The 27,829-nt window shown below is 47.4% G+C and overlaps 1 protein-coding gene across 1 annotated transcript in view; it reads right to left on the reverse strand.

Moving 5' to 3' along the window:
- lmtk2 (lemur tyrosine kinase 2) overlaps window positions 1–27,829 on the reverse strand; it is a gene marked incomplete at its 5' end in the record, with an annotated part of 96,557 nt that overhangs the window by 44,013 nt on the left and 24,715 nt on the right. Inside the window, one exon of the mRNA XM_085999959.1 lies at window positions 6,470–6,606. Coding sequence (XP_085856085.1) covers window positions 6,470–6,606 — 137 coding nt within the window. The remainder of the gene's footprint in view (window positions 1–6,469; window positions 6,607–27,829) is intronic.

Raw genomic sequence — 27,829 nt, forward strand, 5'->3', positions numbered from 1 at the left:
CACTCGAGCCTCCTCCATCCTTCCTCATCTAAATCTATCAGCATAACCCTCTATTCCCTTCTCTCTCATAAAGTTACCTAGCTTCCCCTTAAATGCATCTATACTAGTCGCCTCAACTACTCCGTGATAGAGAGAACATGCACATGCTATAGGCAAGAGAAACATCCTCTGATTCACTGTGAACACTGTGACTAAAATATAAATAAATAAGAGTAACAGCTTTGTATCCTTTGATGTAGATTGAAGTACAGATCGGTTTATATTGCCATCTTGTGGCACAAGTGTGCGTTGTATAATGAGGGAGAACTTCATTCACACATGAATATATACAACTTTAAATTACATACACATGCCAACACAATAGCAGGCAGAATTAGAATTTGGGCAGTTTTTGTTTAAAATATCTTGTTTTTGAACAAAGCTACAATTATTCTGTAAACAAGATATTAATCTGTGAGTTCCTTTGTACAGCCGAACAGAAAATTCCCCGACTTGGTGGCACTTTAGAAGCTTTCAGGTTAACAGCCTAAATTATTACTATAATGGAAGTGACAGTAGAGTAGATTGCAATATTGAAGGGATAATTACAAGTCCTAGCCCTTTCGGGCTACCCCAGATCAGGCGTATTCTCCAATGTTCACCTTCAACTTAAGTTAGAGATAGCCGAATTCTACAAGACGCTTAAATGGGTCTAAAGGTTCAGGCTATCTCTCCCTAAAGGAAAGGAACGACTGAAGATGTTACCGTCCTCCAGATAGCATTTTTAATAAGTTTAACTAGACTGTAACCTTCTGGATATTATGAGGGTCCAGAATACCCCCCAGAATTCTGCAACTCCTTACAAAAGAGCATACAAAAATTGAGTTCGCGAGTTTTTACAGAAATACTCAGACAATTCTAAAAATATATAGTTTTATTTAAGAGCCGACATTCAGTTAACAGCTGTTGAATCAGTCGCAGCATTAACAATTCAAAATACAGATGGCTTACATTTCTTATTTCTCAGAGATCCTTATTCTCAAATCTTTACTTCGTTACATTTCTACATTTCTTACTTATTTCTAAATCCAGAAGATCCACCAAAATCAATTACTTTGATTACCCGAGACTCAAAGTTAAAAACTTACAGATGGTGCCTGTAAAGTTGAGAAACGCTTGGCCCATTCAGCGAGTTCTGACTTTGTTTGAAAAGCTTTTATTTTTATACCCTTTTTGCAGTGGTTTATTCTTTGAAGTTCTCTGCTGATGTCAGCTAATTGTCTTTATTCATTCTCTCTTTTGAATGCTTTCTATCTTACTGTCAATTCAACTATTGCATGCATAATTATGTCTCTACCTTTAGGTGTTTCAAAAACCATCATAAAAACAATATGACAGCTATGGTTTCTGTTTGATGCCATTCTTACAAAATTCTTTCATTCAATTCTTAATATTGGCTTAACTGGTTTTTAGCAGACGTTGAGTCTCCTTACTGCTCCAAGTTCAATAAAAACACAATGTAATTGCTTGGTGTATCTATTGCAGTCATATCTTCAAAGTGTTCTTGTTGGTATCATATTTACTATATGTATAAATTAAAGACACTTTGACCAGAGTGTTTCATGCATTTCTAGCTATCTCAATTGGTTGCATATTTAATCGTGTTTCCTGTCTTCCAAGTTTAACATAAAAACTATTTGACCAGCAGGTGTTTCTTTTACTTGATGTCATCTTTTCAAAGGCACATGCTTCTTTTAATGTTTGTGTTTCTGTTTTATGTGTTAGTTCTTAACACTTTAAACTGGGCATTTTCATTGTGTTATTCCCAAACTCCAGACCTTTCGGAAGCACCAAACTGCCATTTCAATAGGGTAATTGCTTTAGTATATTTAACTAATTCCCATTTCAAAGCTTGTTTGGTTTTTACAACTTTGTTAAACAACTGATCTTTATCTCAGAAGCCTGTTTTCCATTTACAGCCTGTGTCTCCGAGACTTTAGATTTTTAAACCCAGTATATCATGTATTAATATCAGTATTCTGTTCATATTATGGTGTATCTTTCTGAAATATGGCGTATTCCCTCACAATATTGTATAAGTAGCCTTACCGAAGGGCTGAACCAGGGTAGCCCAAACAATGGCCCATATGTTCTGATCCCTACGGGTGTGTACGCGCTGTGTACTCACCCGTCGGGACATCGGAAATGCCGGTTTCAGGCATGCGAAGCGCATGCACTGAAAACCGGCATTTCCGATCTGTCAAGAATTCTCTTGACAGATCCTGCGCCTGCCCTAGAGAAGGGCCTCTGTGGGGGGGGGGGGGGGGGAAGAGTTCCACTTTCTGCACAAGATTGTGAAGGGGCTTGATCGGGTGGATGCGGTGAGGATGTTCCCAATGATGGGTGAAACTAGAACTAGGGGGCATAATCTTAAAATAAGGGGCTGCTCTTTCAAAACTGAGATGAGGAGAAACTTCTTCACTCAGAGGGTGGTAGGTTTGTGGAATTTGCTGCCCCAGAAAGCTGTGGAAGCTACATCATTAAATAAATTTAAAACAGAAATAGACAGTTTCCTAGAAGTAAAGGGAATTAAGGGTTACGGGGAGCGGGCAGGAAATTGGACATGAGTCTAGGTTCGGAATGGTCATGGCCCTGTGGGTAGTGGAGTGGGCCCAGGGGCCGTGTAGCCTGGTTCTGCTCCTACTGTGTTCTAATTCTGTGTTAGATTTCAGGAGATGGTTTTATTCCTGTTCCTGGCTGGGGTGGAGATCGCCTTTACAGATAGTAAGTACTGTAGAAAATATAGGGACAGGGTGATCTCCTGGAAGAATTTCGATCGCCTAGATGGGTCGGAGAGGAATTTCCCAGATTTTTTTCTCCCAAATTGGCCATTGGGTCTTTATCTGGTTTTTCGCCTCTCCCGGGAGATCACATGGGTTCGGGTGGATGCAGAGTGATAGAAGATTTGAGGTTAGGATCAGATCAGCCATGATCTTATTGGTGGAGCAGGCTCAAGGGGCCGATTGGCCTACTCCTGCTCCTATTTCTTATGTTCTTACAACCTCCGCCCGCTGAAATCCCTTAAAAATCTTACGTCTGGTAAAAGCATTTGGCCTCTTCTAGATTCCTGACACACATTCATTCAGGAGCATCCTCAATTTGCTGTAGCTCTTATTAATCAAATGTCAATTAAAACCACTCCAGTATAATTGTGATTAAACCGAGGCACCTGCCTGTTCCTATGGTTTTAAGTGCAAGCTAAAGATCCCATGACACTATTCAAAAAGGGAACTGGATATATACTTGAAAAGGAAAACTTTGCAGGGCTATGGGGAAAGAGCAGGGGAGTGTGACTAATTGGATAGCTCTTGCAAAAAGCTGACACAGGCACAATGGGCCGAATGGCCTCCTGTACTGTATCATTCTCCTAATGTCCTGTTAAACATTCCCCTCCCAATTACCACCACCAAAAACAGATTAACTGGTCACTTATCTCATTATTGTTTGTGTGCAAATTGGCTGCCATGTTTGCCGACACAAGTCACTGCATTTCAAAGTGATTCATGTGAAACACCGTGGGAATTTTAAGAGATAAAGTTCTTCCTTCTATCCTTCCTTCTTTGCTAATGCAGGATGGCTAGTCAAACTTTAGAACATGAATTTGGTCTAGTTACTGTTAGGTGGTGATTTTAGTTATTAAAGAGACAGATTTGTTATGCTTCAATGGATAATTTGTATTTTTTTTACAATCCGTTTTGAGTCAATTCTTGCTTTTACCAAAAACACCAGGTGGTTTGTACCTTTTTCGCACATCAGCATAAATCAGCGACTGGCTCTAGTCGATCCTTTCCAGCCACCAGAATAACTGACCATGTTTAGCACCTCATAAATGTATTATTGTCCTCAGTTTTATGAGATTCCAACCCACAAATTGCAAAATTAAGGCATATTACGGACCTTAATCCTGATTGCAGTAGTGAGATTTTTTTCCCATTTCTCACACCTGCCATCTTTACGGCCTCTCCAATTAGCAGTACAGTGCCAATCTGTAACAAACTAAAGGCGCAATAGTGTGCTGTAGACCTGTAACCATTAGGAATGGAATTCAGACCCAAACTCATTACATTTTACATTAGACAGTAGAGAGGAGACCTCAATCCCAGCAGTCTGGGCTGGGAACTCATGTCCCACAGGTAAGAGAGTGGGTTCTAACTCGCACCACCATCCAGACACCAAGCTGCGATTGCTTGCTCGAAAGGTTGGCATTTAGCTATAAATACAGCCTTTAAATACATTGCACAAATATCCTATAAACCAAACTTAGTGAAATTAATACCTTGTGTATGTACAGTTCCATAAATATGCTGAAAAGGTGCTTACATAACATAGAATTATTTGTATCAGTAGATTTAATACTTGGCAATCTACACATGAATAGAAAATACACATTTAGATCTTAAAATTACACATTTACTTAATCGTGCGAACCATGAGATGAAGAGGACACCTTTTTCTACATCTTCCGCATTAACCACGGAGTACCTGGTTGGGGGGGGGGGGGGGGGGGGGGATTTTGTAATAAATCACAGATCCGTGCAGTCTCAATAGCAATTGGTCAGTGCAAGGGGGAGGAGCAAAAAGCTTTAGCTGTTTTAATTCACCACCAGCAACAAAATCACTGATGCTGGAGCTTTTCCACATACTCAGACAGCAGCAGGATATTGTTACCAGAAATGAACACTCGCTATGGCAACCCAGTAGGTCCAACATCCAGGAGTACTAGCGGCTTTCCACTGCAGGTTTCAGGAGCAGATGGCAAAGTAATCAACACTGTGACCAGTGGGTAGGTGTATGGAGGGGGAGGGGGCAGTGTAATTGGCTGTGCATTCGGGGGGAGGGTTGGAATGTTACAGCATGATACATTACAACCTGGTATGCATGCTTAATTTGTGGAGTTTATAAAAACAAAAAATCCCAACTCATCTGTAAGACCAGGCAAATTTACTTGCTAGAACAAATTAACACATCTTTCACCATGGGCAAATTCATACATACTTTAAGCTCCAGTAGAGATGGTTTACAAAATGCCTTTAAAAATGTAAAAACAATCTTTGAAAAAATAGCTGCAACAGACTGGAGAAAGTTGCAATAGAGCCATCACTGACTGTACGAATACATAAAACTGGATCAACTGGTAGCAGGAGTGCCATTTAGCTTTGAGAGATCAATCCGAATCTGAGAATTCTGCTTTAGTGCACCCTAATAAATCAAGTGTAAACTGACCCGTTACATCAAACTGTGTGCTCATCATATTTTGGCAGTAGTGGCAAGAGAGGCAGAACATTTATGGGAGTTGTGTAATTTAATAGGCTGCGTCTTAGTCCAATTATGTTGAATACACGAGGTTAGCTGAAGAGCAAATACTTTAGGTCCAGGCTGTAATATTTGTCGATGTAAGTTTTGGCAGACAAGGGTTTACTAGTTTTAAAAAAAGCTATGGTTCACACTTCTTGACCTTGTTTAGTTCCAATAATACAGATCAACACCTAGGTTAACGACATAATTATCCACAGAGAGTAGAGTACTAAACCATCACTAGGACATTCACGAATTCTTGGTGCACTGTTTAAGTGACTAGGTAGCCATGCAGTAGGAAAAACAGTCTCTCAAAATTAGAGAACATTTTTCGATGTACAGTTTTCATGGGTAGAATATTTCTCTTATCTCCCAAATCAAACTGCAGATAGTGGCTACATTAAACTACAGTGCAACCGTTTAATTTGCATGTGTGCACATCTATTCACCATGTAATCTGAACAAGGAATTTAAGCAAAACACCCACATTTACAATTAGTTTTCATGAATTTCGTCCCTCACCTTAGCCCCCCAAAAATTGCAAGAACCTTTGGCTTAGATAAAATCAGCCAAAAGGGTGCATCTTAAAGCCAGTCCCCGAGCAGTGAACAGCTTGACCTGTCAAATCACCCAACAGCTACACAAAAGCCTTAGAAATGCATTTGCCTCAGAATGCTAAGCTGGTTTACCAAACTAATAATTCTTAAATTGAGATCCTCTCTTAGTGCATTATCTACACACCCAGCATATCATCAATTAACAGAGTTAATGTAACTCCTCAACCTGACTTATTTTAAAAAAGGATAAAGCCTTGGTGCCAAGGTAGGAGGAATATCAAAATGATGTGCATGGGTTTGAACACAAACCTAGACAGCACAAGATAAATGGGCTGAGTGGCCTGTTGCCTTTCCCACCATGCTTTCTCATATTCCAAGCAAGACCCGTTTCTGCAGATGTTTTCTGTTTGATAAATTCTTAAATTGTCAGCTACCTGATTCTTTAATAGGAAAATGATTATCGAAACATTACCTCGAAGTGTGTCTTTTTTTAACGAAGGGAAACCAGGAGGTCATTATTTCCAGGAATCATCTCGAAAGAATGCTACACTGTGGAGTTTTATTTAAAAAAAACATACCTGTGCACAAAACAGTGCTTGTGCAGATGAGCAAGTCCAGCAGTAATCTCACAGGCCATCCTCTGCAGCTGTAGCAGCTCTGAACCACTAGGGCTTTGCTCCTGCTGCTGACTGTGCAGGTAGCCTTTTATGTCACCCTGTGAATGCAAGGAACAAAGTAGCATTAATTGTCAGTCATGCTTGTGTTACCTGCTGTTAACACAACTGCAAAGCTCTTCGACCTCTGCCCCAACTGCAAACCAATGTCCCTCTAAGTGGTAGGAAGCATAGAATGGTACATACTATATTTACTGAAATCGTGCTATGAATTCCTTTCTTTAAAAAAAAATCGAGATTAATAAATGGACCCAAAATACCACATGCCAGACAAAACAAAACAGCAAGATAATGGGAGAAAACATGTGCACAAGGGTGTAAGATGGCTATGGAAAGGTGTGATCAGGGAATGGAGTGACCATTCTGTCTGTGGAATGTTCTCATTTTGAACTCAATATGATTTAGACAAACATTACAAGCAGTCTTGACAAAGAGTTTGACTCAAAACGTTGACTCTATTTCTCTCTCCACGGATGTTGCCTGGCCTGCTGAGTTTTTCCAGCATTTTCTGTTGTTATTTCGGATTTCCAGCATCCGCAGTATTTTGCTATATTACCTATCATTCGAGTAATACTACAGGAATGCAAAATCATCTTTCAGTGCCCACCACTGGAGGTAAACACCCAATGGAAAGTAAATACATCTCTTATTAAAGTCTTCCATCTCGCACACACTTCCCCGTTTGTCAGTTACTTCTTGTGTTGCAATGTGTCATGCCTGGGTATTGTTTATAACTAAGGTATGTATACTTACCATCATACTTACCTTCCAACACCAGGTGGCACTGCTGCACATCAAGATCTGTCTTCCAGGCAGTGCGACAGCTCTAAGTTTTGTGTTTAAATGCATTGCTTCCACCTGCACGGGCTTCAGGCTGCTCGCTTTCCCTGGCTTCTTCCTCTCCCCTCGGCCTCTTGCCTCTCTGCCCTCCCTGTTGCCACCCATCTTCAACCTCTTGTTCACCTTCGCTCCTCCCTCCCCTGCGTGGATTGCCAGTTTTCCTGAGTCCTGAGAAATTAGCAATTTATTTTTAAAAGCATTTGGGGGGGGGGGGGGGGGGGGGGGAAAGAGAAGGTGGATAGAAGGAACGGTGTGGAGGGGTTAGGGATAATTGGAGCCACCCTACTCCCAAGGCTCCACCCATGATACTCTGAAATCAGTCATTTAGAGGCACTTTGGAGCAGCTCTCCAATTTGCCCATCCTAGGGGAGCTGGGGGACAATTGGAAAAAGATCTAGTGCCAAATCGGAGACATCTCATATGGTGCAGCTGAAAAATAGTAGGATTGCATGAAACATCCGGGGCACAAACTACTTCCTACCACTCATGAACCGTCCCACTGGAACCCAAGAGCAATACAACTGTGCCACACTAATACTGCAGGAGGGGGAAAAAATGAATGGGAAAGTAAAGAGCTTGCATTTCACCACCTCAGGATGTGCCAAAGTGCTTTGCAGCCAATGAAGTACTTTTTGAAGTGCAATCGCTGTTGAAATGTAGGAAATAATGTTATCCACCAGTTTTATTGATCATATATAGTGCAAAAAAAACACCCTGCCCACAATGTAGTAAAAATGAAAAGGCAAAATGTTCTCAATCCGAAGTGCCACCTAAACCAAGCTTTGTAAAATGCTTATGTTTTACTAATTCAGATTTTGTATCATATGATGTAATCTGTGCCTGTCCATGGTTACATTGGAGATCATCGTGTGTAGTCACATCCCAAGTTACAAAACACCAAGCACATTTCATAGCTCGAAATGGGCTTTGGAGTTTAAGTCTAATTTATGTTCTATAATGGGTGAACAAACTGATAAAATCATGTGACCAATAAGTGGCAGCATCAGTTAACCAGTTTCGAATTTAGTTTTCGTTCATCTTTGCCCATTGGGACACCCGATTTCTTGAGTGTGGGGGGAGTGGGGAACAGGACGGGAAGAGTCAAACCATAGTGTGAGAACTGTAAAAGAAAGCTAAATATCAATATCAATGATTACAACCTGTAACCTTGGTGACTTAGAATAAAACAGAACGTGTTTTGAATCCACTTTTTTCATGGTTTGTACATGGTAGCTGGTGGATGTATCTGTGTAACAGAATACATCTGTGTTGTCACAGTCTGCTCTTTTTACCGTTGGCCATTGACTTGTTCCTTATCGACTTGCTTGGTAGGAAACTAAATCCAAAGAATGGGTAAGAATGCACGGTGGCATAGTGGTTAGCACTGTTGCCTCACAGCACCAGGGACCCGGGTTCAAATCCGGCCTCGGGTGACTGTCTGTGTGGAGTTTGCACATTCTCCCCGTGTTTGCGTGGGTTTCCTCCGGGTGCTCCGGTTTCCTCCCACAGTCCAAAGATGTGCAGTTTAGGTTGATTGGCCATGATAAAAATTGGCCCTTAGTGTTAGGGGCGATTAAATACGTGGGGTTATGGGGATAGGGCTTGGGTGGGATGGCTGTCAGTGTAGGGACCGGGTGCTAAGGGTTTGGATGATCAGCCATGATCTCGTTGAATGGCGGAGCAGGCTCGAAGGGCCGAATGGCCTACTCCTGCTCCTAGTTTCTATGTTTCTATCTGCATGTGGCAGCTGAGCCGTGAACAATGCAGGGCAATAACTGTATTGATTTATCACCCATTCTTGCTCAGTTTAATCAGTCTTTAAAAGGTCTAACACCTTGTTAACTATGGCTCAAAAGATATTTTTTTTAAAAGCGGAGGATCACCAGTCTCTGCAAATTTTAGCCTGCAACAATTGTATCCTTGTTTTCAAATCCCTCCATGGTCACCTCGCCCCCCACCCACCCTCGATTTCGATAACCTCCTCCAGCCCTACAACCCTCCGAGATATCTGCATTCCTCCAATTCTGGCATCTGTCGCATTTTTCATCACCCCACCATTGGCGGCCGTGCCTTCAGCTGCCTAGGTCAAAAGCTCTGCAATGCCCTCCTTAAACCTCTCCGACTCCACCACTCCTGCTTTAAGACGGTCCTTAAAACCTACCTCTTTGACCAAACACCTGCCCGAATATCTCATGTGGCTCAGAGTCAAATTTTGTCTGAAAATGCTCCGGTGAAGCACCGTGGGACTTTTTACTATGTTAAAGACGCTATATAAATGCAAGTTGTTGTTGTATTAACTGATCATTTTTTAGTGAGAGTCTGATACTTACTAGTTTCTGATAGGCTTTGCGGGTTTTTTTTTTAAAAACACAAATTCATTGCTATATGAATGCAAGTCCTCTTTTTTGTAATATAGGCACATATATTAAGAAACGTTTAATAATGCACTGGATGTTCAGTACCCCAATGTCTTATGAAAAATCAAAATCGCAATAAGTCAATTTTTTTTGTTAAAATAAAATGAGAATGGAAACAGGTTACATTCCTGAACTTGAGAGTAAACTTTCTACTTTTCACATATGTAGTTCATATTAGAAGATCTCCACTCAACAGTTGAGTTCGTTTGATGATTCCATTAGTCTGAACTGTGCTCAACCTGTGCTGACAAATGGTAATTAAATCACATTTGCACAGTGACTGATGTGTCAGCATTGAAAAGCACACTTTTTAAGACTTTCATTCCTTGATTCCAATTTCCTGTTGTCAGCTGTAGGCAAGAGGCATCATTTAATGCATTTATACACAAGTTTACATTAAAAAAAATAAAGTATCCTGATCGGCATCTGCTTTCATATCTCTAATGTATTTATACTTCTGAAGTACTTCATTGGCTGTAAAAACACTTTGGGACTTCGAGGTCATGAAAGGCGCTATATAAATGCAAGTTCGTTCTTTCTTTCTATACTTGTACATTACTTTACAAACACAAAAAGGAATTCCAAACCATTACCATTTCTCAGTTGAACGAGAGACTGTCCAAAGCTTACTAAATGCGTATCATGTGCATCTGACAAATCACAAAATTCTTGAAAAGTATTAACACCATCACCATCATTAATGAGACAGCAATTTGAATGGGAAGACCAATAGCACCGAGAAGCAATAAGGACCAATTGCAAAGCCAGTTTTAGCGCCAGGTTAAATGTTTAAAACATGCCGTCAGTTGCATTGCAATTAAGACTGTGCGTCAAGATGTTCAAAACTTTGTTAAATAATGAATGTTTTAGCACTGCAGTTCCCAGATTGAATTTCTGGTGCTCATTATATGCTAAGTAGGCAACCTGAAGCCCGGCTCCCTACGTGGTTGCCACCCAATATGCCCCTAACTCAAAATCCATCATCCCAGCCAAAGTGTACTTACATGATTAAATATTGTTGCTTGCACCACTCAGTAGGATTTCTTTCAAAAAGGACAAGACAATGCTCCCAGTAGCATTCTACGACTCGCACAAGAGTATTAAAAGTGGTCTTCTGATTAAAAACTGCATAGCCTTTGTAATAAGCAACCAGATTTACAATAAAACAATGATGCCCAGGAATCACTGATGGGCTGGGCTTTTTTGGTGCACATTAAGGTGATGGCTGGGAGTGCGTGAGGCAGAGAATTGTAGTCCCTAGTTTACATATGCCATCCATTAAAATTACATCTTGGTTTATTTTTTGTAATGAATGCTATAAATTATAAATCATGGTTACCAAAACATTTCCCATTTTTGGACAATAAAGCAGCCTGTGCTAACATCAATCCTTTCACTAAAAATAGGAACATTTCATGTTCCGCCTAGAGGAGTTCAGTTACATAAGAACATAATAGGAGCAGGAGTCGGCCATTCAGCCCTTCGAGCCTGCTCCGCCATTCAACAAGATCATGCCTGATCGTCGACCTCAACTCCACCTTCCTGCACTATTCCCATATCCCTCGATTCTTTAATATCCAAAAATCTATCAATCTCTGTCTTAAATATACAGAACAGCTGAGCATCCATAGCCCTCTGGGGTAGAGAAATCAAAAGATTCACAACCCTTTGAGTGAAGAAATTTCTCATCTTGGTCCTAAATGGCTGACCCCTGGTTCTAGACTCCCCAGCCAGGGAAAACATCCTCCCAGCATCTACCCTGTCAAGCCCTGTAAGAATTTTATATATTTCAATGAGATCACCTTTCATTCTTCTAAATTCTAGGCAATATAGACCTGGTCTTCTCAATCTCTCCTCATAGGACAATCCCTCCAATCCCAGGAATCAGCCTGGTGAACCTTCATTGCAGTCCCCCTAAGGCAAGTATATCTTTCCTTAAGTAAGGAGACCAAAACTGTACACAATACTCCAGGTGTGGTCTCACCAAGGCCCTATATAATTGCAGCAAGACCTCTTTACTATTATACTCAAATCCTCTTGTATTAAGGGCTAACACACCATTTGCTTTCCTAATTGCTTGCTGTACCTGCATGTTAACTTTCAGTGATTCAAGGACACCCAGGTCCCTCTGAATACCAACATTTCCCAATCTCTCACCATTTAAAAAATACTCTGCTTTTTGGTTTTTCCTACCAAAGTGGATAATTTCACATTTTTCCACATTATATTCCATCTGCCATGTTCTTGCCCACTCACTTAACCTGTCTATATCCCTTTGCAGCCTCTTTGCATCCTCCTCACAACTTACTTTCCCACCTAGCTTTGTATCGTCAGCAAACTTGAATACATTACACTCAGTCCTCTCATCTAAGTCATTGATATAGATTGTAAATAGCTGAGGCCCAAGCACTGCTATTTACACTATTAGCAGTTTCAATTCTGCAAAGATTTGTGCAAAACCGTAATGGAACAGAAAAGCAACAGAAACTTAAAAGCTAGAATTACATTGCAAAGTTTTGGATAATTGGGTGAAGGGAGAAAGGAAGATGATCAGGAGCTGACTACTAATTGGTTTTGTATCCATGACCGAGGTAAACTAATCCCAATCCCAAGGTGACACAATGGCAGTGCGTTGGACTCCTGGCGGAGGCGGGTGGGAGGTTTTGATTGCCAACTCGAGTGATCTTAGTGGCGCTACTGTGGGGAGGAGCGCAAGAGAGGCCAGGTAGCTCCCTGGAAAGTGTACAGATTCACCACACTTACATGACAGGCAGCCAACAGTAGCAGTGGCTTCAGCATAGTGCTTTCCATCCACCACCTTGGATGACAAGGAGGAGTGGCCCAGAAAGAAACAAGAGGAGAAAGAATAGTTGAAGACTGAAGCAGCTGAGTTGTGCTAGGAAGCAAGTCATTGGGAAAGAGTGTAGCATTCCCCAATGTGTCCATAATGTGTAATATTATTAAGCCTGTCCCCAACATAATTACTTTTAATATATGCTTCTTGGGTCTGAACAATTTTATGACTCCCATTGTTTTTGGGCAAGACTACAAGTGGAACGACTGGCTCAGAAACTGGACAAACAGAAATAAAGTCACACGGCTACATACAAGGCCTAAAATAGTAAGTGGAAATCAGATGATGCCCCAAGTAAAAGCCTGAAACCAAAAGCTTATAACAGAAATTGCCATTTTATATATATGTATATATATCTATGCTGCAAATTCAGGTTGAAGTGTTAGCAAGTGTCATACAAAACTGATGAAAAAACCGAGTGTCTGTAAAATACATGGTTCAACATTCCAAATGATAATTAGCAGACATGTAATACTCTTGCTGAAATACAGAGTAATCAAATTGCTTACTACTATAGGTCAGCATCAGATGAGGGATAGCAGATGTAAATGGAATTCACAGAGTAAGAATTTTTTTTTTTTTTTGAAAGATCACTGGTCCAGTGTACAAAAACGCCAAGGATGAGAGAGGTGTAACTTTAGTGTTGCATTTAATTTCTACAGTGGAACCTCCACTACCCACCCCAGCCTTGTGATACCAATGAGAGAGGAGATGCTATTATTACTAGTGGCGCAATGATCAAACAGAAGATAAGATTAGTCTTTCAAAAGCTAACCAGGTGCACACCGTGTTAGAATCAGCATCTCCTGGTTAAAGCTAACACAGGTGTTCCTGCCAAACATATGCAAGGCACCTCCTGCCATTGTGACTTTGTTCCAAGTCTTGATCAACAGTCCTGTTGCCAAAAGCTGTCTGGATCTAGCGATAAATATGGTAAGCTTTCCCCAGTTCTTTCGTTCAATCATAAGTCCAGGTCACTGTGGTGATAGAGCAGTGGTTCTCAAACTGGGGTCCTCGGACCCCTGGGGGTCTGTAGAAACTTTCCAGGGTGTCCGTGGAATAAACCCCAATCGGAGATGGAGAGCGAGCCGGTGTGGAGCGGCCAGGTGCTGCTGAACGGGGCAGAAGCAGCTGTGTGCTGCAGGAAGAAGAGGAGAAGGAGGGAGGGAAAGAGACTGTGGGCCAGCAGCAGCCGCAATGCCACCGCCAGCAACAGGAGGCGGAGGCGGAAAAGAGCTGAGCCTTTTGTCACAGCAAGACTGAATATATTTACTGATATAACTGGTTTATCTCACTTTTGAAACTTTTCTTGATCATGCAACTGCTCTGACATTATAATCTTCACTTACAAGCCATAAACAGTGTATGCCTGCCCATAAATTCAACTATTTGTGAATGTCTTGACTCACTTAGAGAAAGTAACACAAGGATTTAAAATGTAAAGAAGCTCTTGGAGTTTGAATGATCATTGCTTTCAGATAACTTTACTACAGATATGCAGTGCTGCCAGCCAAGATCAAATTTACAAGATGCAGCTTTTTTTATTATTAAAGATAAGGATCGGGAGCAGGGCCAGCTGTTCAGAGAGGAACCGACCGTCTGTAAAGAAAGAGCCCGTCCCAACTACCGGCCGGCTGCAGCAGCGCTGGAATACATCCAAAAAATAACAGGCCCCGTAAGTCAGACATACATTACATTAGACCTGTCTGCTCATGGTCAAGGGCCGGCCAAGGAGTAAATTTGACATCATAATCTGGGCAGCACTTGAATACACTGAATAACCAATGCACTTGTAATTTTTTTAAAAAAATCAATGCTTTAAAATCACTAATTTCATACATACATACATACTTGAGGAATTACCATTTTGTAAGCGTCCCCATAGCTATTTTGCAATTCATTGTCAGAAGGTCCTAGATCAATACAAGGGAGCAATAGTAATTTAGATGGAGGGTCTGTGATTACTAATCCATTTGCAAAGGGGTCCTTCAACCAAAAAAATTTGAGAACCACTGTGACAGAGGACTCAAGTAGAACAGTGTGCATTGATGTAAAAAGAATCTCAAATAACTTTTGTTATTTTGGGTCCGAAAAAAAGTTTTAAATGCTGGGGAGAATTAAGGGCCATGTGTGTTTTTTTTTTTTTTTTTTAAGTATGATTTATTCTTGTCTGGTATAGTTTTACCTCACAATAAGTCTGATTCATAGTTTTTAGCCTGAGCTACGCAGTGGTATTTTCCAGTTTGAGAGATCGGGAACACATGGTTGTTATGTTCTCCTATTTCAGGTGCAGACCCCAATGGTAGATGGCCTCGTTGTTCGTCCGTGGCAATGCTGTCTAGATATCTTTCACAATTCGAGTTTCATTCCATGGGAAGCATGGGTCTGATGAGAGGAGCTTAGTGCACAGGTTAAAAAGTACTGGCTAGAAGCTGGAATTGCAATGGTGAGGACAGCCAATTAATTTGGATAACAGATAAAAGCAACTCCACTGCAAACAGCAAAAACTTACATAGCAGAGAAAATTTCTGATCAATCACTAAACAGATTTTGGTTGATGTCAATAGTTACCTACAATTATTTGGCAAAATTGCAATGCCATTTTTTCTCTATACAATATTACCAACTACTTATTTGAGCGCACTGCATTTTGGCCATGTATGTAGTTAGCTGCATATCAACACAATTCTGCAAGGGAATGGGGGGGGGGGGGTGGGTAGGGAGAGAAAGAGGAGCAACACACCAAAATAAAATGCAAATTAGCACTGGCATCCCTCATCCTGATAAGTCCAAATTCACCAAAGAAATGTGAACCAACCTCACCAAACTCTCAGCCACCATCCCTTTTTGATGACCCAATAATGAGGATGATACAAGCTATATCATTGCCCTAAACGGTATTGGTAAATCTACATTGTAGTTCAGAAAAACGCAGCACCAGCCCAAAACTCCATTCATTACACAAGTTTCTTTTCAAAGTTCAAATAAAATATTGCATGCGAGATTGTTTAATAGTTATTCCACTTGTGAAGGAGACCTGTATAATTCACTTGTGATCTTCTTCACTATCGAACTACAGTCTTCTGTACTTGTGGAATAAATATGCTTTTCAACAGTATTCTTCGACAATATCTTTTATGTATATTCTTTTCTGCTGTTCATGGAAAATACCTGTGGTCAGACTCAGCTCCAGTCCCTAAAGTTGTTGTTCCTCAAGCATAAATAGGGACATGATACATAAATTCAAGCATACCCATACACAGACTGAACTTTCACTGATGATTGAGATAACAGTTGGAAGACAATCAGGAGGACAGTGTCTGAATTTTTGATTACAGCTGAAGAGTTTTTGATGTGGAAAAAGAAGTGAACAATTCAAAATGCAATGCATTCTTTACCTGAACCAGTCAATATGGATAATTTCAGTAGGGTCGAAAGCAATGTCGCCCGTAATATTTTTTTGGGTACGCAGCCCCTTCACAGGTTCACGCATACACGAATTTTAACATAGGAAAAGCCGGTCCTGGGCTACGCGGGACCGGCAGAGAGATGCGCATCCACGCGACTTAGAGAACATTGGTCCAAAGAGGATATATAACCACTTTACATGTGTGGTAAACCACTGTTATACCTGTCTGTATGTGTATGTGTATTCCACTAGGTACAAGTCTGGACATGCCTCGGCTGACTCCTCCCACTATTCCAGGTATATAAGTGACTACCTCCCAGTCCCTTAGTATTCTGGACGGGTCGACCACTCGAGACTAGACCTTCATTCTTTAGTTAATAAAAGCCTGGTTGTTACTCGCTTAACCTCAGTCTTTTGAGTAATTGATGGCGCATCAATTTTATTAACTAAATTTATTATAATGGAGAAGATCCTCACACCAGCATGCCTGGACCTGGACTGTCGGGAAGCGGACGCTTCCACCAAGTTTGCTCACTGGCTCATGTGCTTCGAGGCATTCCTGACTGCCTCCACTGCGGTCGTAATGGATGCGAACAAACTGTCTGTCCTGATCTCCAAGGTGAACCACCGAGTGTGCTCAGTCATCCGGGACGCGACCTCGTACACAGCCGCCCTCCAGCTCCTCAAGACCCAGTACACGCGCCCTGTGAACGAAGTTTACGCCAGGCACCTCCTGGGGAGTCGCAAGCAACAACCTGGGGAATCGACTGAGGAATACCTCCAAGCACTGTCCGTGCTTGGCCGGGCCTGTGGGTGTAAGGCGGTAATGCCCACTAAGTACACGGAGGAACTGATCCAGGCTGCCTTCGTAGCGGGCCACAGGTCCAACTACACCCGACAGCGACTGCTGGAGCAGAGTGACCTCACCCTCGACAAAGCCTCCGAAATCGCACTAACGCTGGACACAGCCTACCAGGGCATGGATGCCTACTCCTCTGCACCGTGGACGCCGCGGGGAACGACAACCTGGGACACGGTAGGACAGCCCCATAGCACCGTGCCACCCCAGCCACAGCCCAACAACGGCCCAACCACCGCAGCAGTGTCCCAAAGCCAGACAGCAGTATCCCAAGGCCAGAAATGCTACTTCTGTGGCCAGGCCAAACACCCAAGAGCGCGCTGCCCGGCGAAGAATGCGACCTGCTCGGGCTGCGGGAAAAAGGGACATTACGCTAGCGTCTGCAAGGCCAAAGCCACCCCGAACGCCAGCAGCACCGCGTGTGGGCCGTGCGAGCCGTCATCTTGGGCCCCCAACAGCACCGCGTGTGGGCCGTCATCTTGGGCCTCCCCAGCCATGTGCGAACCACAGCAGCAGCAGCCATCTTGGACGGGGCAGCACGGTGGCATAGTGGTTAGCACTGTTGCCTCACAGCGCCAGGGACCCGGGTTCGAATCCGGCCTCGGGTGACTGTCTGTGTGGAGTTTGCACATTCTCCCCGTGTTTGCGTGGGTTTCCTCCGGGTGCTCCGGTTTCCTCCCACAGTCCAAAGATGTGCGGGTTAGGTTGATTGGCTATGATAAAAATTGACCCTTAGTGTTAGGGGGATTAAATAAGTGAGGTTACTGGGATAGGGTGGGATGTGTGTTGGTGTAGGGGTTACGGGGATCGAGTGGGATATGTGTCGGTGCAGGCTCGATGGGCCGAAATGGCCTCTATCTGCACTGTGGGGTTTCTGTGATTCTGTGACTCCAGCCACATGGGAATCATGGACGCCGCCATCTTGGACACCAGCCGGGACGCAGCAGGCCGCCAACCCCCCCCCAATCTGATACCTGCAGCGACACACCGACCCCTACGCTGGCCTCTGTTACGCTGGACCAAACGAGACCGCACCAACTAGCTCGGTCCAAAATGGACGTTAAGGTAAACGGCCATGCAATAAACTGCCTTTTTGACTCCGGGAGCACAGAGAGCTTCATCCACCCCGACACAGTGCGGCGTTGCTCTCTCCCAGTCCTGCCTGCGCACCAGCGGATTTCTATGGCCGCCGAGTCCCAGTCAGCGGACATTGGCGGCTACTGCGTGGTGACACTAGTAGTAGACGGGACTGTGTTCAATAATTTTAAACTCCTGGTCCTGCCCGACCTCTGCGCTGCCGTTCTACTGGGGTTGGATTTCCAGTGCCACCTCAAAAGCGTTACGATGGCGTACGGTGGCCCCCTCCCCCCACTCACAGTCCGCAGCCAGCAGCCTCCAAATTGCCCGCCGCGCACCAGATGCAACCTCTCCACACACAGAGTCCCACCCCCCCCACTGTTTGCTAACCTCACCCCCGACTGTAAGCCCATCGCCACAAAGAGCAGGCGATACAGTGCCGGGGACAAGGTTTTCATCAAAACCGAAGTGGAGCAGCTCCTGGAGGGGATTATTGAGGGCAGCTCCAGCCCCTGGCGAGCCCAGGTTGTGGTCGTTAAGACCGGCGAGAAACAACGCCTGGTCATCGACTACAGCCAAACAATAAACCGCTACACCCCGCTGGACGCCTACCCACTCCCCCGCATAGCTGACATGGTCAACCAGATCGCGCAGTACCGCGTCTTTTCGACCATTGACCTGAAATCAGCATACCACCAGCTCCCCATCCGCCCCGAAGACCGCCAGTATACTGCTTTTGAGGCAAACGGCCGCCTCTATCACTTCCTTAGGGTTCCCTTTGGCGTTACCAACGGGGTCTCCGTCTTCCAAAGGGAGATGGACCGGATGGTCGATCAAAACGCGCTGCAGGCCACTTTCCCTTACCTAGACAATGTGACCATTTGCGGCCATGACTTGCAGGACCATGACGCAAACCTCGAGAAATTCCTCCGCACCGCCCAACTCCTGAACCTGACATATAACAAGGAGAAGTGCATATTCCGCACAGACCGCCTCGCCATCCTTGGCTGTGTTGTGGAACACGGGGTCATCGGTCCCGACCCGGACCGGATGCGTCCCCTTATGGAACTCCCACTGCCTAAAAGCTCTGAAGAGGTGCCGAGGGTTTTTTTCCTACTACGCCCAGTGGGTCCCCTACTATGCAGACAAAGCCCGTCCGCTGATCAAATCCACCTCTTTTCCCCTGATGGCAGAGGCCCGCTCGGCCTTCCACCGTATCAAGGAGGACATTGCCAAAGCCACCATGCACGCAGTGGACGAATCCATCCCCCTTCCAGGTGGAAAGCGATGCGTCCGACTTCGCTCTGGCCGCCACCCTTAATCAGGCGGGGAGACCTGTGGCATTCTTCTCACGAACCCTCCAGGGCCCGGAGACCAGACACTCCGCGGTCGAGAAGGAGGCCCAGGCTATTGTGGAGGCTGTGTGTCATTGGAGGCACTACCTGGCCGGAAAACGATTTACCCTGCTCACTGACCAGTGTTCAGTTGCTTTTATGTTCAACAACAAGCAGAGGGGCAAAATCAAAAATGACAAGATCTTGAGGTGGAGAATCGAACTTTCCACCTACAATTACGAGATCTTGTACCGGCCTGGGAAGCTCAATGAACCCCCAGATGCCCTATCGCGTGGCACCTGCGCCAGCGCGCAGATCGATAGGCTGAGGGCCCTCCACAATGACCTCTGCCACCCGGGGGTCACCAGGATCTTCCACTTCATCAAGGCCCGCAACCTGCCTTACTCCATTGAGGAGGTCAGGACCATGACCAAGAACTGCCAAGTCTGCGCGGAGTGCAAACCGCACTTTTATAGATCAGACAGAGCCCACCTGATAAAAGCCACTCGCCCTTTCGAACGCCTGAGCGTCGATTTTAAAGGGCCTCTGTGTACTTCCTCAACATCATTGACGAGTACTCCTGTTTCCCGTTCGCTATCCCCTGCCCGGACATGACCAGTGCCACGGTCATTAAATGTCTGAACAGCCTCTTCACCCTAAATAACAACAGAAAATGCTGGAAAAACTCAGCAGGTCAGGCAACATCCGTGGAGAGAAATTTGAGTTGACGTTTCGGGTTTGACCCTTCTTCAAAACTGGAGAGAAAAGGAACTAGATCGAAGGCAGGGCTGCGATCGGACAAAAGAATAAAAGAACCAAAAGAAGTAAAAGAGATTAGAAACTAGACGAGATGGTAATAGGCTGGGATTAGGTGTAAAGTGTACTGGCAGGGCAAAAGATAGCTGCCAGGTGTGAGGGAGAAACAAAAGGAAAGGGGGGGGGGAAGGAAAGGAGTGGAAAAATATAAGTAAAAATGAAATAGGGGCCGAGGTTATGATCTGAAATTGTTGAACTCGATATTGAGACCGGAAGGCTGCAGAGTGCCTAATCGGAAGATGAGGTGCTGTTCCTCGAGTTTACGTTGAGCTTCCGTGGAACAATACAAGAGGCCAAGGACGGTGAGGTCCGAGTGGGAATGGAGCGGTGAATTGAAATGACAGGCGACCGGAAGCTCGGGGTCACCCTTACGGACTGAACGGAGGTGTTCCGCAAAGCGGTCACCCAATCTGCGTTTGGTCTCCCCAATGTAGAGGAGACCGCATCGTGAGCAGCGAATACAGTATACTAGATTGCGAGAAGTACAAGTAAATCGCTGTTTCACCTGGAAGGGGTGTTTGGGGCCCTGGACAGTGGGGAGGGGGGAGGGGGGAGGTATAGGGGCAGGGCCTCTTCACCCTGTTCGGTTTCCCCAGCTATATCCATAGCGACCGGGGCTCATCGTTTATGAGCGACGAACTTCGCCAGTACCTGCTCGCTCGGGGTATAGTCACAAGCAGGACCACCAGTTCCAACCCCCGGGGGAACGGACAGGTGGAAAGAGAGAATGCAACAGTTTGGAAGGCCGCCCTACTAGCCTTAAAGTCTAGGGGCCTTCCGGCCTCTCGCTGGCAGGAGGTGCTCCCCGATGCGCTCCACTCGATTCGGTCACTGCTCTGCACTGCCACCAATGCCACCCCTCACGAGAAAATGTTTGTCTTCCCAAGGAAGTCTACATCGGGGACAGCGTTACCGCCATGGCTGACGTCCCCAGGGCCGGTACTACTGAGAAGACACGTGAGGACCAATAAAACGGACCCCCTGGTCGAGCGGGTCGACCTCCTCCACGCCAACCCCCAGTACGCTTACATTGCGTACCCGGACGGGCGGGAGGACACAGTCTCCATACGAGACCTCGCACCCTCGGGGACAGTTGTAACCCACTACCCATTACCACCCCCCCCCCCCACGACACACTCGGGGACCGCTGTAACCCACTACCCATTACCACCCCCCCCCCACGACCCGATATCCGAACCCCAGCAGCCGGCTCGCCTTGGGCCGTCACCCACGAGGACTACACTCCAGTGCCCCAGCCTACACGGGACGCGACGCCGGAAGCTCCACCACCCCTGCCGTCGCCACGTCGATCACAGCGGCAGACAAGACCTCCGGAGAGACTCCAATACACGAACTTTTAAATACACTTCACCCCGCCGGACTCATTTTTAAACAAGGGGTGAATGTGGTAAACCACTGTTATACCTGTCTGTATGTGTATGTGTATTCCACTAGGTACAGGTCTGGACATGCCTCGGCTGACTCCTCCCACTATTCCAGGTATATAAGTGACTACCTCCCAGTCCCTTAGTATTCTGGACGGGTCGACCACTCGAGACTAGACCTTCATTCTTTAGTTAATAAAAGCCTGGTTGTTACTCGCTTAACCTCAGTCTTTTGAGTAATTGATGGCGCATCAACATGGCACCCCAGAATCCAATCTGAAAGACAGACCCTCTAGATATTAGATTTATAACATAGTTCTATTCCAGTGGATGCAATAGCCATGACAGCACTTCACACCTCTCAAAAGTGATCCTTCATGCACCCCGATAACTACATTTATGGCAACAGAATTACTTTTGAAGTGCAGTCACTGTTCTTATGTAGGTGAATGCAGCAGCCAATTTGCACACAGCAAGGTCCCACAAAGAGCAATGGGATAGATGACCAGACAATCGGTTTTGGTGGTGTTGGTTGAGGGACAAATATTGGTAAGGACACGGGGGGGGGAACTTCCTTGATCATCTTCGAATAGTACCATGGGAGTTTTGACGCTCACCTGAGCAGGCAGACATTGTATCTGACAAGATGGCTCCTTTGACAATGCAAATTCTTTCCTCTTTCACTTGGTATTCCCAAGTTATGGTACTTCTATGTTCATGAAAGAACCACAATAAGCTCAGCTGAATGGTCTTTTCCAAAACAAATTTGTAAGATGCCAACACCAACTATCCAAAACCATTGACAATTTGTCATTTATTCAGTTTTAATGAATGTAAGACAATGATTTGATGATGAAAGCACATAAGCAACAGATAACACTGTACAGTTTGCCCTAGATGGCAGCAAATAGCTGCTTATATTTCCCACTAAAATAAGAGAACCTGTCACTCAGCAAAACAGCAACTGGTGCACTGCAGTACACACCAAATGGGAAGGCTTACATGTTTGAACAAAATGTACTGAGTCAGGAGGTTCCTCTTTCAGAAGCGCTCATTTACAGCTCAGACTCGATCGCTCATCTCTCTTGCCAAAAACATTATGCATACCAGGAAGCCTGTTGTGATCTATGCTCATAATATGCCATTTCTCGATATATTTCCTGCTGTTATCGCTTCCAAACCTATTTTTTCATTTCAGGTTTTTATTTAAACCATTGTATCTTTTTACTTGTCTTGTACTGAAGAACTGTTGCTACTATTTTCACAAAAATTAGATACTGCCAAAAACAAAAACCCAGCCATAAATCTTGTCAACACCTCAAAGCATTTATTTCACTCTTTTGATTCTGCAACCAAAAGCATTTCAACATCACTGGAGTGAGCCTGCTTGCAGCACTTTTCCCTCCTAGAAGTTATGTTGAAATATATATATTTATGCTAGTTTAAATAACTGCAATGGATGCTAACTTACATGTGGAAACTGGTTAATGAGAGCTAATCATACAGCACAGAACGAGGCCATTCAGCCCATCGTGCCTGCTCTTGGAAAGAGCTCTTCAATTAGTCCCACTCCCCTGCTCTTTCCCCATAGCCCTGCCATTTTTTAAATTTAAAGTATTTATATCCAATTCCCTGTTGAAAGTTACCATTGAATCTGCTTCCACCACCCTTTTGGGCAGTGCATTCCAGATCATCATAAATCACTGCGTAAAAAAAAATTCTCCTGATCACCCCCTTGGTTTTTTTGCATATCAAATTTATGCTAACAAAGTTAAGATAAACCAAATATAGCCAACTAACTGGGGGTGCTCGGCGTTGCCAGGGCAATTTTGGAACGCACGGTCTCCATGCCCGTCTGTCCCCTGTCTCTGTCCCTCCCTCTCCCCCTCTCCCTGTCCCTCCCTCCCCCCTCGCTGCCTAGCGCCTGAGGCCCGGTGCCATTGTGATACCGGCCGTGCGGGGGCTAGCGCTTCAGGCCCGGCCGGGCTCTCGGGGCGAGACGGACCCCAGCTGAGCTCCCCCGCGGGTGGCGCGGTTGACGGCCGGCCGCTGCCGCTCCCACGCCTGTGTGTAAACTCACCTGCCGCTCCCGGAGCCGCAATGTGGGGGGTTTGTTTGGCTGGTGCTGTGGCTGTGGGGATGAAAAAAATGGCGGTGAAGTTTCGGGAGACTGGAGGATTAGGTCCTGCCCATGACGCACCGATTGGTCAACCATCAGGTCACTGAAATGTAGGATTGGTCAACCAGCACGTCACTCAACGCTAATGAGAGGTAGGATTGGTCAACTGCTAATGAGCGGAGATTTGAACGTTTTTTGTATACTGTTCGAACAATTATTGTCTGACCAAAAAGTAAATATGCCTATGAGACTCCCCTAATGATAAGCTTTGTTTTGATATAACATGCGTGTAGGTATGCTCGATAACTTTTAATTGTATAGCCAGACAGACAGACACAGACCAACAGACAGAGAGTATATAGTACGAGCTGGAGTGCCCGGCGGGTGCCGAGGGAACTCAAGAACCCTGTGCCAGAGAGAGAGAGAGAGACGGGGGGGGGGGGGGGGGGAAAGAGAGACACGGGGGGGGGAAAGAGAGACACGGGGGGGGGAAAAGAGAGACACGGGGGGGGGAAAGAGAGACACGGGGGGGGAAAGAGAGACACGGGGGGGGAAAAGAGAGACACGGGGGGGGGAAAGAGAGACACGGGGGGGGGGGAAAGAGAGACACGGGGGGGGGGGAAAGAGAGACACGGGGGGGGGGGAAAGAGAGACACGGGGGGGGAAAGAGAGACACGGGGGGGGGAAAGAGAGACACGGGGGGGGGAAAGAGAGACACGGGGGGGGAAAGAGAGACACGGGGGGGGGAAAGAGAGACACGGGGGGGGGAAAGAGAGACACGGGGGGGGGAAAGAGAGACACGGGGGGGGGAAAGAGAGACACGGGGGGGGGGAAAGAGAGACACGGGGGGGGGAAAGAGAGACACGGGGGGGGGAAAGAGAGACACGGGGGGGGGGAAAGAGAGACACGGGGGGGGGAAAGAGAGACACGGGGGGGGAAAGAGAGACACGGGGGGGTGAAAGAGAGACACGGGGGGGGAAAAGAGAGACACGGGGGGGGAAAAGAGAGACACGGGGGGGGAAAAGAGAGACACGGGGGGGGAAAAGAGAGACACGGGGGGGGAAAAGAGAGACACGGGGGGGGAAAAGAGAGACACGGGGGGGGGAAAGAGAGACACGGGGGGGGGAAAAGAGAGACACGGGGGGGGAAAGAGAGACACGGGGGGGGGGGAAAGAGAGACACGGGGGGGGGGAAAGAGAGACACGGGGGGGGGAAAGAGAGACACGGGGGGGGGAAAGAGAGACACGGGGGGGGAAAGAGAGACACGGGGGGGGAAAAGAGAGACACGGGGGGGGAAAAGAGAGACACGGGGGGGAAAGAGAGACACGGGGGGGGGAAAGAGAGACACGGGGGGGGGAAGAGAGACACGGGGGGGGGAAGAGAGACACGGGGGGGGAAAGAGAGACACGGGGGGGAAAGAGAGACACGGGGGGGGAAAAGAGAGACACGGGGGGGGAAAAGAGAGACACGGGGGGGGAAAAGAGAGACACGGGGGGGAAAAGAGAGACACGGGGGGGAAAAGAGAGACACGGGGGGGGAAAAGAGAGACACGGGGGGGGGAAAAGAGAGACACGGGGGGGGGGAAAGAGAGACACGGGGGGGGGGAAAGAGAGACACGGGGGGGGGGAAAGAGAGACACGGGGGGGGGAAAGAGAGACACGGGGGGGGGAAAGAGAGACACGGGGGGGGGGAAAGAGAGACACGGGGGGGGGGAAAGAGAGACACGGGGGGGGGAAGAGAGACACGGGGGGGGAAGAGAGACACGGGGGGGGGAAAGAGAGACACGGGGGGGGGAAAGAGAGACACGGGGGGGGGAAAGAGAGACACGGGGGGGGAAAGAGAGACACGGGGGGGGAAAGAGAGACACGGGGGGGGGAAAGAGAGACACGGGGGGGGGAAAGAGAGACACGGGGGGGGGAAAGAGAGACACGGGGGGGGGAAAGAGAGACACGGGGGGGGGAAAGAGAGACACGGGGGGGGGAAAGAGAGACACGGGGGGGGGAAAGAGAGACACGGGGGGGGAGGAACGGAAAGAGAGACACGGGGGGGGGAAAGAGAGACACGGGGGGGGGAAAGAGAGACACGGGGGGGGGAAAGAGAGACACGGGGGGGGGGAAAGAGAGACACGGGGGGGGGAAAGAGAGACACGGGGGGGGGAAAGAGAGACACGGGGGGGGGGAAAGAGAGACACGGGGGGGGGAAAAGAGAGACACGGGGGGGGGGAAAGAGAGACACGGGGGGGGGAAAGAGAGACACGGGGGGGGGGAAAGAGAGACACGGGGGGGGGGGGGAAAGAGAGACACGGGGGGGGGAAAGAGAGACACGGGGGGGGAAAGAGAGACACGGGGGGGGAAAGAGAGACACGGGGGGGGAAAGAGAGACACGGGGGGGGGGGAAAGAGAGACACGGGGGGGGGGAAAGAGAGACACGGGGGGGGGGAAAGAGAGACACGGGGGGGGAAAGAGAGACACGGGGGGGGGGAAAGAGAGACACGGGGGGGGGAAAGAGAGACACGGGGGGGGGAAAGAGAGACACGGGGGGGGGAAAGAGAGACACGGGGGGGGAAAGAGAGACACGGGGGGGGAAAGAGAGACACGGGGGGGGAAAGAGAGACACGGGGGGGGGGGAAGAGAGACACGGGGGGGGGAAAGAGAGAGACACGGGGGGGGGGAAAGAGAGACACGGGGGGGGAAAGAGAGACACGGGGGGGGGAAAGAGAGACACGGGGGGGGGAAAGAGAGACACGGGGGGGGAAAGAGAGACACGGGGGGGGGGAAAGAGAGACACGGGGGGGGGAAAGAGAGACACGGGGGGGGGAAAGAGAGACACGGGGGGGGGGAAAGAGAGACACGGGGGGGGAAAGAGAGACACGGGGGGGGGAAAGAGAGACACGGGGGGGGAAAGAGAGACACGGGGGGGGGAAAGAGAGACACGGGGGGGGGGAAAGAGAGACACGGGGGGGGGAAAGAGAGACACGGGGGGGGGGAAAGAGAGACACGGGGGGGGGGGGGAAGAGAGACACGGGGGGGGGGGGAAGAGAGACACGGGGGGGGGCGAAGAGAGACACGGGGGGGGGGAAGAGAGACACGGGGGGGGGGGGAAGAGAGACACGGGGGGGGGAAGAGAGACACGGGGGGGGGGGAAGAGAGACACGGGGGGGGGGGAAGAGAGACACGGGGGGGGGGGGAAGAGAGACACGGGGGGGGGGGAAGAGAGACACGGGGGGGGGGGAAGAGAGACACGGGGGGGGGAAGAGAGACACGGGGGGGGGGAAGAGAGACACGGGGGGGGGGGAAGAGAGACACGGGGGGGGGGGGAAGAGAGACACGGGGGGGGGGGAAGAGAGACACGGGGGGGGGGGAAGAGAGACACGGGGGGGGGGGAAGAGAGACACGGGGGGGGGGGAAGAGAGACACGGGGGGGGGGGGGAAGAGAGACACGGGGGGGGGGGGAAGAGAGACACGGGGGGGGGAAGAGAGACACGGGGGGGGGGAAGAGAGACACGGGGGGGGGGGGAAGAGAGACACGGGGGGGGGGGAAGAGAGACACGGGGGGGGGGGGGAAGAGAGACACGGGGGGGGGGGGGGAAGAGAGACACGGGGGGGGGGGAAGAGAGACACGGGGGGGGGGGGAAGAGAGACACGGGGGGGGGGGGGAAGAGAGACACGGGGGGGGGGGAAGAGAGACACGGGGGGGGGGGAAGAGAGACACGGGGGGGGGAGGAAGAGAGAGACGGGGGGGGGGGGAAAAAGAGAGAGACGCTCTTTAATATTTACATAAATGAATTGGCAAAACTACTTGAACAATCTACAGCACCCGGCCTCACCCTATATGAATCCAAGGTTAAATTCCTCCTCTATGCAGACGACCTGGTTCTGCTGTCACCAACTAAGGAGGGTCTGCAGCAGAACCTGGATCTGCTGGAGTCATACTGCCAGACTTGGGCCCTGACAATAAATCCCCAAAAAACCAAAGTCCTTGTGTTCCAGCAAAGATCCAGACATCAGGGACCCAAAATAAATTTCACACTAGGAACAACCAAAATTGAACAAACCACTAACTACACATACTTGGGCTTAAAAATCAGTTCTACGGGAAATTTCAAACTGGCTGTGAATGAACTGAAAGAGAAAGCAAGAAGGGCTTTCTATGCC

This window comes from Somniosus microcephalus, chromosome 11 (genome assembly GCF_052327205.1).
Source record: "Somniosus microcephalus isolate GS21.2 chromosome 11, FLI_Smic_1.0, whole genome shotgun sequence".
NCBI classification, from domain to species: Eukaryota; Metazoa; Chordata; class Chondrichthyes; order Squaliformes; family Somniosidae; genus Somniosus; species Somniosus microcephalus.